The sequence below is a fragment of the Epinephelus fuscoguttatus genome, linkage group LG12, assembly GCF_011397635.1.
Source record: "Epinephelus fuscoguttatus linkage group LG12, E.fuscoguttatus.final_Chr_v1".
Classification (NCBI taxonomy): domain Eukaryota; kingdom Metazoa; phylum Chordata; class Actinopteri; order Perciformes; family Serranidae; genus Epinephelus; species Epinephelus fuscoguttatus.
This window is the reverse complement of record NC_064763.1, coordinates 35,358,548-35,371,734: the sequence shown is the minus strand read 5'-3', so window position 1 is coordinate 35,371,734 and position 13,187 is coordinate 35,358,548. Positions and strand designations below refer to the sequence as shown.

General features: G+C 40.8%; 1 protein-coding gene across 1 annotated transcript in view; it reads left to right on the top strand.

Moving 5' to 3' along the window:
- dpysl3 (dihydropyrimidinase like 3) overlaps positions 1-13,187 on the top strand; it is a 44,413-nt gene that overhangs the window by 1,619 nt on the left and 29,607 nt on the right. Inside the window, exon 2 of the mRNA XM_049591728.1 lies at positions 13,037-13,125. Coding sequence (XP_049447685.1) covers positions 13,037-13,125 — 89 coding nt within the window. The remainder of the gene's footprint in view (positions 1-13,036; positions 13,126-13,187) is intronic.

Below are 13,187 nucleotides of genomic sequence, written 5' to 3'. Positions count from 1 at the left end.
CATGTCTCTATAATATGCAAAAGTGGGCCACTATTTTCCATGGCATGTTTTACACACTCATTATAGGGATGGAAATTTTACTGTTACCAACCCCCCATAGAGAGGTTTGGTGTTTTCTTTTTTCCCTGAAGCCGTCCTTTATTTCAGAATTTTGTGGTGTTAAACCTGCAAAGTGAATAATATTTCTGTCAAAACATACATTTCTCCACAGAGAAAATAAGAAAGTGGTGCTGAGAGAGAGCACTCAGCTCACCAAGATAAGATCTGTCTGCTCATAGTTTGATACTGAGACAAGAAATCGCAGACTGGAAAAAATCCAAACATGAGTGAGTTTGATGGCCTTAAGATACATGCTATGTGGGTACTTAAGTTACAATTTACAGCCGGGAGATTGTTGTAATCCTCAAAGACAAGCTTAGCTGTAACTAACATGTCACTAACTACAGTGACAGTCAGTGGTTAGCACAGCACAAAATATCTCATTTATGTTCCAGACCAAGAGTAGAGATAAGTTGGGTTTACACCACACATGGGACTAGTTCATTGGTTTTAAAATAAAATAAAATAAGGAAGCAACGTATCTATATCTATATATTTCATATTAATTGAACACTTAAATTAATATTTACTCTCAACGTATAATGGTTGTCCAGATTTTTTTTTATAATCTAAAAGATTTAAATAAAGCAGCAACCCCTGAAGCCTAGATATGAAGTCAGTGCCTAAGTGCCAAAAACTGCAGTTCATCGAATGACCACTTGAGGCTGGCTCCAAAACAGAGTCCCCATAGACCCCCATGTTAAAATGTCCAAGCTTACAGACAAAAAGAACATGTTTACACCCTAGTACAAAAACAGTGTTTGTCTTTATAGCTAATTTCAACATTCATGTCAACTGTACAGGGGGTACATTTTTAAAAACATACCTGTTTACATCTTATTAACGCCTAAAGTTACCAATATTTTAAGGTGTGGCTTCTTGATTGACAGGCTGTCTGTGAGGTGTTGCTATCGGTCGCTGCAGTCTGAGTCCTCACATCTCCACAACTCTGCCCTCTCATCGTTATGTGGTCACTTCTGGCTCCATAAACCCAAGATGACACAGTTGAAATGCCGAAACCGAGGCTTCAAAAAAGTAGTCCACAAACCAGTGGGTGGTGTCAAGGAAGCTACATCCATTATTTATACCATCTTGAATTTAAATCCATATTGATTGGCGACACCTGTGGTTACTAATGGTAATGGCAAGTGTTTTTAATAATACAGGACACAGTGTTAGTTAGAAATGATACCTGTGTCAACCACCTGGGACAGTCAACACATGTTGAGTGGCCACTCAGAAAGCAACAGAACAATGCACATGTCCATTTATGCCATGAATGTATGAATAGAACTGGATACAGCATTGGAGCTGGGGCCCTTCTCATACCTTGAAGTTGCTCAGTGGACCCAATAAGGTTTAACTGCTGCATATAAAATTGCTTTGGCACTGTGCTTTCTGCTGGCTGAACCAGGTACTTCCGGTTTGGAGCTCTGATTACTTGAAAGGGGATAAAATGATTTGATTGCATGGCTCTTCTAGACTTGCCAAATGTTACGGACTGGATGGATCAAATCCGGATCGTGAAATGAGTCATTTTACGGGAATTGTGATGCTACAGAAGTGTATCCACTGATTTACAGACATCTCTTTTGTCACGTAAGTCAATGGGAGAAAAGTCTTTATGGGCCACAGGGCATCAGGCCAGAATTGACTCCCTGGAGATTGTCCTCCCAGGAAGAACATCTGTCTTTTCTGAAATGTCTCAAAGCCAGTTTCTGGAGAGTGACAGAGCCAAGTGTCAACAAAGCATAGTGCTTTGGGAGAGCACTGTTCGTTTTTCATTTCTACATGTAACTATGACAATAAAGATCCCCTTCCCTTGGGGAAGTACTGATTTGAACCCATACCATGATCCGTCCTGAAACCTGACCAGGTTGTTGTTGTGCCTAAACCTAAGCAAACATTAACCCCAGCATTTTATATCATAAACAGAAAACATTTTTCAAAAGTGATGTAATGCTTTTGGAGAGCACTCACAAATGATGTCATCCTGCTGACACAGGTATCAGATCAGAAAACACTTATAGGTGTTTTATAAAAGGAAAGGACAAAAAACTTATTTTGCCATTTGATTTTAAGGATTTGATGGAAATAATACCTGTATCAACCACTGGGGGCAGCAAACACTTTGAGCGACTACTCTGTAATGCAACATAAAAAACTAGCTTATCTGTTTATAGTGCAGCCAAACAAACTGAGAGGATTTATCACGTTGTTTTAGCGAAGAAGACCAACAATATCACAAGTAATACTTGATCTGCAATTGAATACAACAGCAGCAATTATTGTCTCCCATATCACATCCAGTATGTGTCTCCTGTGAATCCCTTGTGCATCAAAACACAGTTCAAATCCTGCACAGGAGTGCATACTCTGTCAGTGAACAGTGAAAACTACTATGTATTGAGAGGTAGCTACAGAATGCAAATACATTATATGGTTATTACTGAAAAAATGGCTGGCCATTATAGTATCCAAAATTCAGTTTAATGTAATAGTTTCTTAATTAGATTCTGCCATCCTTAAGACACTATTATGATAGTGATAATGCCAGTCATCAGTTTGAGCAGGCAATACTCTACAGGCTTTTAACCCAAAGATGCCACATGTAGGTGGGTCTGAAAGTCTCCACCTGTAGTATTTCTTTAACGTCACAAAAATCAGATCAGCTCTATGACTGGACAAACAGTAAGTGCTGATGTCATGAATCATTTGGAGTATAAGGGTAATACTGCCACCAACGACCTCATATCTGCTTTTCTCCCCTCCTAGACTTTCCTTCTGTACTTCCATGCCTGCCTGTTTTATTCCAGCTGTTTCCTTACGTCTGCGCTCTGCCAGAGTGACTCTGTCAGTTTTTTAGGTGTGGTTCCTCCCTTCCCTCATACCCACTCACAGCAGCTCCAGTGTTGTTCCAGGCTGGTACATGTCATCAGTAATCCCCTCCAGCTGGAACGAGAATCTGTGGGTATGAAACAGAACCGGCAGACGGCGGCTCTGCCCGGGAAATGAAACCCGTTCCCCCTGTTGACGCACCACAAAACAAGGCTGCGCCACACCAGAGTGTGCCATCACCGCACAGGCTGCAGCAAAGTGGGCTTGAGTGCAAACAAAATACCCTGTGGCTGCCCAGGCGTTGCCGTGCGACTCACCATGACGACCAACATACAGTTGTGATGGCAGGAAAATACAACCTCTGTTTGGTTTGTCGTGTGGGGATGTGATTTGACACACACTTCAGTCACACGCAAACACTTCTAAGACTTGTTGACTGAGAGAGTTTATAATTCAACCTGTCTGCCTCAATAAGATCCATATTGGGTTTTCTTTTTTTCTTTTGTCACCATGGTTACATGGTTACACTACTCCAGCCTATCACAAGATCAACATTCCACACAGGCAGGATCTCTCTGACCGTGGCTGGCAGGAGCCCCCGCAATTAATTTAGATTGATAAGTCTCATTGTTTTCACTTTTCCAGAAAGTGAAAAAAATCCTGTGCAGTTTTGGGTAAAGAGTAAATATTTTTGCTCGCTAGGCAACAGTGCTGAAGCAGAGGAACTGGTGCACATTCAGGATGACTTCCCTCTTCCACTGGTCCCTGCCTGCCTCCCCACTGCTCTCTCCACCCACACAAGGGAGACCCTTGTCACAGCTAACGGAGGTCCTCTAAGCCTGTTTTTCCAAGACTATTCCCATTTATTAAGCATAGAGGAGTGGCTACTAGTAATTTGCATCCCAGTTTATGAGCTTCTCCCTCCAGTCTGGTGGAAGTGGAAAAAAGTTGTCAGTGCATATCAGTGTAGTAGTACAAGAATAACATCCTGTCGTCTATTTTTGATTACCGTCGCTGCCTTGTGTAACAGAAAATGACAGTTTCCTGTGCAGGGAGAGGCGCTTTATTTTTGGCGCTTTGTTTTTCTTTAGAGTTGAATGACAAAGATATTTTTTCTACCTGAACTTTATTCGACTTCGTTGCCAGAAATGTAATAAAAGAGCTTGTCAGCACCAGGGGGAGGATGCATTTAAGGAAAAAGAAAGCTTACTATTTTCCAAAAACTTCAAATCTTAAGATGTATCAGAGGAGTAAAGCAGCTGGAAGCACACAGCTTCCTGAACCCTACTGATTTCTACTGTGAGTCTAGATTAATGACAGATATTAGTATACATCTGTTTAACTTCAGCAACTTGGAGCAGACCTCTTTATAGACATTTGTGGTTGACCTCAGTTGTGATGATTGCGTGATGTGTGTGTTAAAGCTAATCCTTCACCAACTGTCCGAATTTGTCGAAACACGAAATCCTCTACTGTTTACCCAGCGCCAAGAGTAGGTCACAGCCACGCACGCACACACATACAAAACCAAGTAGAGTAGGAAACATTTGTGATGGTCTGAGCTGTAAAAGTCTCCGCCAACAGTTGCCTGTTTAATCGAGTCAGATTAGTATTTATTATCCATAAAACAAAACAAAATTCACTCATGTCTTTTCCATGTTTCCACTGTTTGGAGTTTAGATCAACTGAGAAGCTTTGTGTCATTGGATCTTTGGTGAATTTAGATATTTTAAAATTTGATTTCACTGTTGTTTTGGTGTCTCAATTGTGTTTTATTTTTTAATATATCAGTAACAGCTGAGCTTAGAACTGTAATCTTATTTTAACAGGGCAGTAAGTAACGTGACATCCTGTGTGAGTGTGTAAAGACTGAACACGGGGGAAATTGCATTCAGAGTCAGTGGAAAGGTGCAAGCAAAGTTTGACACTTATCCCGAGGCTTTAAATGTGCTTCAGAGACGGAAAGAAAAGAAAGAACTGGAATTACTAGGAAGTTCTGAGATCAGAATTTGCTGTCACACAAACTCTCAACAATCCACTTCCACATATTGCGAGTACATTGCTAGTTTGCCACAGCTAGTATCTGTAGAGTCTGTATGTTGTCTGCTTCTGGCACTACAGTGACTGCAGTGTACATCCACTGAGATTATTCCTCCCTTCCAATATTGGGGCGCTGAAACAGTGACATGATTGACAAACGAGGACATGGCCAGTGACCCTGGAAGGTCAGAGCAAATCAGGATCAAAACCAACGACATCGCTGTTGCCTTGTGTGAATATTCTGACCTTTTAAGCTAATATGAATCTTTGTGGCCTAGTTTAATTATGATACCAGATGAAAAGTTGATAAATGTTTAAAGATTACAAAAAGAATGACTCAGGCAGGTCAAAGTTTGAAACAATTTCATCATTAATCATCTTTTTATGTGAATATAAGCTTAAAACAATACAAATTATAGCAATTATAGCATTGTTGGATTTTCCATTACACATAGGCAGGATGCCTGAAATCAAAGAACGCTACACAGTGTACAAACCAGACATATGTAGGCTCTTCAGTCTGGTGTTACCGCTACATGCTCTGCAGCTGTTCTTCATCACTGCAGCTTATTCTGGGAAACCCAGAATATCACTGTTTTGGTCGGTATCCGGTCAATGGGTTTGTCCCAGTTTGAAAGTTGCCCCTTCCAGTCCAAACAAGAATGATTCAGTCTCTGAAGGAATCAAGGTATTTTTGCTAATCTTAGTGAGCAGGTAGGTTAGGGCAGGTCTGTGTAAATCAAATCAAATCAAATTTATTTATAAAGCACATTTAAAAGCAACCTAGGTTGACCAAAGTGCTGTACAATAAAGGTAAAGTCACAGAATAAGAAAGTGCAGAGATCAAAATACGTAGCAATACAATCCCATGTACACAAGTCCAAAAGTAAAGGAACAAATTGGAGAGTGGAAATACAAAAGACTAAAAATGGAGGATAAGAGTTTAAGAGTGCTCAAAAGCTTTGGAGTATAAGTGGGTCTTAAGTCTAGCCTTAAAGTGTCCGCAGATGGGGAATCATTAATGTGGAGAGGTAGGCTGTTCCAAAGTTTGGGTGCAGCCACAGCGAATGCACGATCCCCTTTGCCCTTTAGCCTCGATCGAGGCACAGCCAGAAGCTGCTGGTTTGAAGATCTGCATGTGTAAAGCATAGATAGATAGAATACTCCTCAGTACAAGAACAGAGATGCATTGTTATGTAAAGTTCCATAAAAATCCCTCCAGTGGCGACACTATGATCAGTGGCATATGAAATACTGTGACAAAGACCAATGTACTGGTCATGTGTGAGATTTAAAACAAGAGAGGGAATATGAACTGGTTGGAATCAGTGTCCCACAAGGATTCAGGAGGAAGCGTTGGCAAGAATCGACTGAAATCAATATCCATTATGGTTGACACCGAAAGCAGCAGCGAGGCTTCAGTCTGTCCATGGTCACATCATACACTTGCCACAACATGTATGCATGAAAACCATTAAATTTTCCGTGCCAAAGTCAAAGCTGCAACAAAAATTCAGACAGCATTACCGCTGCGGTATGTGTCCATTATGTGGATGGTGCTGTCTCGTTAGTGTCGTAACAAATGGTTAGGTTTAGTCCCATAACCACATAATAGCACAGATGGTTTAACTCCAGCAGTGTCACAACAGTTCTGTTACCCTGGGAAGACATTTGTGATGATGTGAAATCGTAAAAACATAATAAGCTAAAGCGATGGCAGGACTCCCTTGTGGTATTATTGCATATCCCAAATTTATAGGGAAAAAAAATTGCCACGTGTCGCAGTCTATTTATTTTCATTGACTAGATAACTATGGCAACATCGTGAAACAGCATGTTGCCACTTGTTATATTTTCTAATAAGAGATGGAAGTGTTACATACTGCTGTTTGTGGTCGCATGACATGAGCACTGGGAAATGTGGCAGTCTGTTTGTCAGTGACTCCAGGAAAAAGTCACAATACATGCTCGGTCTGAATTTAGATTGATGAAGTAAGATTAGGATGTGTTAATGAAAAAACTTCTCTCGCAGATTATATGTCTTTGAAAAAGCCTGACAGTGTGGTTGGGCCTTGCTCAGCAGCACTGCCACTTAGATATAAGTCATGTGAAGTGCTCTTGAAATTCTTTGACAGTTAACATCTACTTTTTCGCTGACTGTAAATAACTCAAGTCTGGTATCAAGCACGGTCACCACTCGTAGTGATACATTATGTATGTCAGTGGCAGATGCACTAACTGAGGAGCACTGAAATCAGCAGACGGACAGTTGCTGGGTTGTAATGGAAATGGAAAGCTATTGATTGTTGGGTGATTGTGGTCTCTTGCATGCTGTTATATGCCGGTGGGCAGAGTGGGCAGAAACTGTCAAATGGGAATATGGGTGTATGTGTGTGTATGTGTGTTAGAGAGAGAGACAGAGACTGCTGAGGCACTTCAGCAAGGCACCCATGCATGAGGGCACACCCCTCTTTGCAGTGTTATAAATCAAATAAAAAAACCTTTACTCATCTGATGCAGGCGATGCAGCCCTTGATTTAACTACAGTTATAAAAAACAGAAAAGCAACAATTCCTCCATCGCTACACCACTCTGATGTAGGTTGTTTCATTACTGACTGGATAATAAGGGTCAAATTATACACTCCCTATTCAAATTCAACACTAGATGAGGAAGGAATCGTCTCTATGAGCTAATGAGCATCAGTTTCAAGGCTCCACAGAATGATCTATGCTGGTGCTGTGTTCCAGCCACTGATGCCTGTGTGTTGTAATGTGTTGCTTCAGGGTGTGGTTTCCAGGGAAAGCTCTGGGCTCTGTTTCACACTACTCCATCACCATCGCCATCACATACACACAATCACATAGGCCCAAGAATAAATACACACACACACTCACACACACACACATATTGCGTGTCATTAGGAGCTCAGCAGATATTGAGCTTGTATCATTTGAGCTACATACAAAACCGTATTATGCTTCTTTCTTTTTTTTTGTGCTGTGTGAGGGAGTGGCTGCAGTTCATTATAGTGATGAAACACTGGGTCCACAGCCAGGGGTGTAAATCACTACACACATGTGCTGATGGGAAAATATGGAAGTCTGTCCCTCTTAGCACGGAGGAGAACTGAGTCTAGCCGACTCATGGGTTGCCAATGTATTCCTGAATTTATACTTATTCAGGGTACAACCTAATATTATTGTTTTTTAAAAAGACTAATTATATCACAAAGGTGTAGGCCTGCGGCCTCGTGCCTACGACCGAATCACAGCCATGACGATACCACAGTACAATATCACTCCCTCTCGTGTGATATTGCTTAAATATATTATGATATGCATGTACAGCTTGTTTTGTTCCCAAACCCACAAACATTCAACTTAAACAGAGAATTGCTGAAACTTGTACTTTATCTATTAATCATTTGATTTTTGATTTATATAATGTCAGTTAGGGCTGCATAATGTGCAAAACAAAATCATATTGCAGCTATTTTGAAAGATATTCCGAGTGCACTATGAGCTGCAGCTTTAGTGGCAATTTTTGCACTTAATTTTCTGTTATATGTAAAAAAAAAACATATAATAATGGTGAAAAGATTTTTGCTGAAATATGATTTGTAGGCCGTGGCATATCTGTAGCGTCACAGTTCTTTATTTAAAATGGTATGTAGTGACACATTTTACCTTTATCAAAAATTATGCTTTGGTTGTTGATGTTGGCCATTTTGTGATTTAGATAATATTTCGATTAATTGTGCAGCCCCAGCCCAGGGAAACATTTTCAAATAGCTGTTTTTGACTGAAAAACAGAACTCAAAACCCAAAGGAATGTAATCAAGTATCCTACAACGGAAAGGGAAACAGGAAGTTTCCTCATTTGAGAAGCTAGAGGCGGCCAATTTTGTGCATTTTTGCTTGTAAAAATTATTTGAACTATAAATGTATCGCCAAAATAATTGCAGAATAATTTTCTTTGGATCAGCTAATTAATTATTCTACAGCTCTGGACACTTTGCTCCACTGACTAATTGTTTCAGCTTATCTTCATGTGGCCAGTCCATTAACCACCATCTTAAACAGTTTGCCCACCGATCCCCCAACCACCTGCACAGTTATCCATCTACCAACTTGCATCTCCCCCCATCCATCCTCCGCCCTCTTCGACATTCAGTTGTTCACTGAAGTAGCTCTCCAGCAAGTCAGCAAAACCAGACGCCCAGTCTTCCCTCCTCTCTAGTCTATCTCCCTGCAGTCAACCTGTCGCCATGACAACGGCCTGCTAGAGTCAGTCTGTGGTGCAGCGGCAGCAGCAGATTTGATGTCTGACTGTGTGGCGTCATGGCAACACCCAGATCAGACCATATTACGAGTATGAAAGGTTGAAGGGTTCTTCAGATGTGATGCTGCTTTATGGTTTCATTTTAGAGCTCTAATCACATGCAGTGATCGAGACTGTTGTTTTCTCATGCAGATTAGTAAAGATACCATGCATCATTAAATGATCTATAGTCAATATTGATGGTGTTTGGTCTGTTGGATACATGGATTATGCTGAGAAAATAACATCCACAGTTGTTGCATAACAAAATCTGGATAAACGTGGTTAAGATGTTAATCCCTGATGAGTCCTTAAAAGCAGCTTCAGTTCTGCTTCCAACAGCAAAATGTCAGCCTCCCAAATGTTATCACCATGACTGGTCCAGGTCTTTGTAATGCAGGTCTTTGTAATACTTGGGGATTTTTGTCTCTGTTAGTTTAAAGACCCCTTCCAGTGAAATTAAGTTTGTCCATATGGCGGTTTTTATATGCTACAAGACATATCATGAGCAGAATAAGCATTCAACGCTATGGCTGAGCATCTCCACCTTAGAACTGCAGTGTACTAATGACAGCTGCAAAAATATGGATTACCACAACCAGGGTTTTATATGTCATGTCATGTATGTATGTTGTAGCAGCCTCCAGGGCTAAAAAATGAAGCTAACGTGGAGTTGCCAGAAAAACTGTAGTTCCTCAAATGGCCACTTGAGGCTAGCAAACCAATCCCCATAGACCCCCATGTTAAAATATTCACTTTAACAACAGACATAAACATTTTTTACATACTGGTACAAAAATAATTTTGTTCTCTGTAGCTGTTTTCCCTGTTCATGACATTTGTGCAGGGGGTGAAATTTCATATAGCTCACCCGTTTGCATTCTATTAAAACTAAAGTAGAGTTACGCAACGGTGGGGCTGCTTTGTGTGACGGGCTGTGTACAATACTTCACTACAGCCTACCAGTCAGATCCAACCCTCGCTCTTCCATAGCTCCACCCTCTCGTCCAAATTTGGTCACTTCTGCCTCCAAAAAATCAAAATGGTGACAGCTGCAATGTGATCTATGTTCATTATTTTATACAGTCTATGGTTTAGCCACTTATAGGTTTTTGTAAGCTAACTTTTACTTTTACTTCACCTTGTCAGACCTGGTGATCTGAAACAAGGTTTATCTAACATTAGCAACAAATTATTAGCTGTTTGAGAACTTGGTGAAGTTGAAGGCTTGTGTTACCTACGTTTCTAACGTTGTAAAGGGTGATGAGCAAAGTCAAAGGTCAGCAACTGCACTCAAGCTGCAAGCGAGTGGCTGGTGGAGATGGACCTTTTTAAATTGTAATAGATCCGTGCATAAATGAGGCAAAGATGAAGAGTTTGAATGTTCTTACTATGGGTGACCCTGAATAGTCGATGATTCGATTCGGAGAAGTCTGATTCGACTGCCAGTCTTGCCTTCGAATCGTCACAAAATGTGGTTATGAAACAAGACCGTACCAGTCTGACTATATGGGGGTGCTCACTGCTGCTGAACATCTTGATTTGACATAGAATGTATTTGTTTTCTAGTAATTCATGATATATAGCCTATTGATACAAACATCAGCCTAATTTCTGTCAATAAAAAATTGAAAATGACGTGCATTTAATCAGCAGGCATAATCATTACTACGCATGAATAAATCACCCAGTTGCTCGATCCAAATAAGCTGAGGTGAGTAAGTGCGCTGCAGGACCATCAGAGCAGCATCGAGGCCTACGATGATTTAAAGTTAAAGTGTGTGAAATTTGTTCTCTGCATTTGACCCATCTCCTGAGGGAGCGGTGAGCAACAGCAGTGCCGCGCTCGGGAATCATGTGGTGATGATTTACGGTGGCAGAGCACATAAACACTTTGGAGGAGGTATGTGCTCTCAAATCAAACTTTTTTGAAGGATTATTCGTCGAATTTCACCGCTGATTGTTTTCTTGATAGACTCTGATTTTTTTATTTGGTTACTTTTTGTCCGACGATTGAGAGCAGTGACGCACGGTCCGTGTGGATGAACTTGTATGAGCCTGAGTTGATTAATGAAGTAACTTGAAGTCAGAAAGAAGGAAAACTGTTACTTTTACTTTTATTTTTATTATCTTATTATGCCAACTGAAGAATTAAATTTGTTTATTTGGGTGTTTTAGCTCTTTTCTCTGGAGCGGAAACTGACGCAAATGAGCTCATTAATCAATGAAGGAGAAAACAACATGATTCGACGATTAGTCGGCTAAAGTAAAAATCTGCCAAATCAGATTAGACTACGAAAATTCTGAGTCGGGGACACCCCTAGTTCTTACCATGGTTGCTATTTATAAGCAATGTAATCCTTCACACACTGTGGAATAAGGTAGGGATGCACACTAATATCATCACGTCATTGGTATCAGCCGATACTGGCTTTCAGTTGAAGTATCTGAATTGGCCAACATGCTGATAACATTGGTAGGTCTTTGTTATCGGCCAATATCAGAATCAGCCAACATGGTTTTTCTTACTTTGCACAATGAACAAATATCACATACATTGAAAAACATTCTATTTCATGTCTCCATCTGCTGGTGGGCCATCACGATAACAGCATGCATGCATAATATGATGTTAATTCCACTACTAAAATAGTTGGGGAACAAAGTGGATATATCGATATAGGTAGCGGTTATCAGTCAAATTAGTTGTTACATATTGGCATATCGGATATCGGCAAAAAATCCAATACAGTGCAACCCTAGAACAAGGCCTTTCTCAGGAGCACCTCAGACATAGATGCTGATTTTGCAAAGCAGGCATGAAATCAAACTGGCACTGTTAGATCTACCCTGTCAGTATTTGTTATCCTTGCAAGCTGGATCGCCAATACCATGATTGTGTTGACAATGATGATGATCACAAGCGCCACTTTGTGCACCAGCAATCTTATACAAGTCACTGTATTTGGTCAGATTTAAATGGCAATAGAGAAAAACAGTCACATAAAAACAATGCTTCAGTGTTTTTGATGACTTCTTGGTGAGTGCTACACTACAGCCTGAAACTGGTGTGGACCATAATGAAATCCACAACATTGAAGTCAAAACAGTGACACGTCTATGGCAAATGTGTGCAAACAGAGCAAAGCTGAATGACCAAAGTTAACAGAGAGGTGGTTTTCTATGGAAGTGCATGTTTTAGGAGCTATTATTAGTCACTGCAGCATTGGATATACAAACACTGCACATATTCCATTGTGGAACAGTGCTAGTAGTAAAAGCAGTAATAGCGCTTGATGTTTTTTGACGGACTTGAAAATGTTGATGCAAATAGGACTCACTTGCAGGAGGAATCAAACCACTTTACCACACAATACCACAAGGAAAGCAGGATGGGCAGACCCACTGGGTGGTCCACAGCTGAACTGTATGTGGTGTGTTTACATGGGACAGGACTCACAAACATGCCCCATCTTTTCCTAGCAGTGGATGAAAGAATGAATGAAACATTGTTCGTCTCCTCATGGTGGAAAGGGGGACATAATCTCGCTACAGAGAAATAGAAAAGCATCGTCCAGCTCTAAATATACAACAGAATGAAGTGACTTAGCAGATCGTCTTCCAATTACCTGGCAATGTTCAAGGCACACTGGGTCTTTGTTGCAAGAAAATGGCACTGAATCATAACATTTCCCCTCTTCTTGTCCCTCTCCTCTTCCCATCCCTTTCTCTACAGAGCGACAGGCTTCTGATCAAAGGCGGGAGGATCGTGAATGATGACCAGTCCTTCCATGCTGATATCTACATGGAGGATGGCGTCATTAAGTAAGTTCTTGTCCGCCCTTCTTTCTGCTCTGCTGTTATTCTCTCCCAGGTCCTTTCATCCC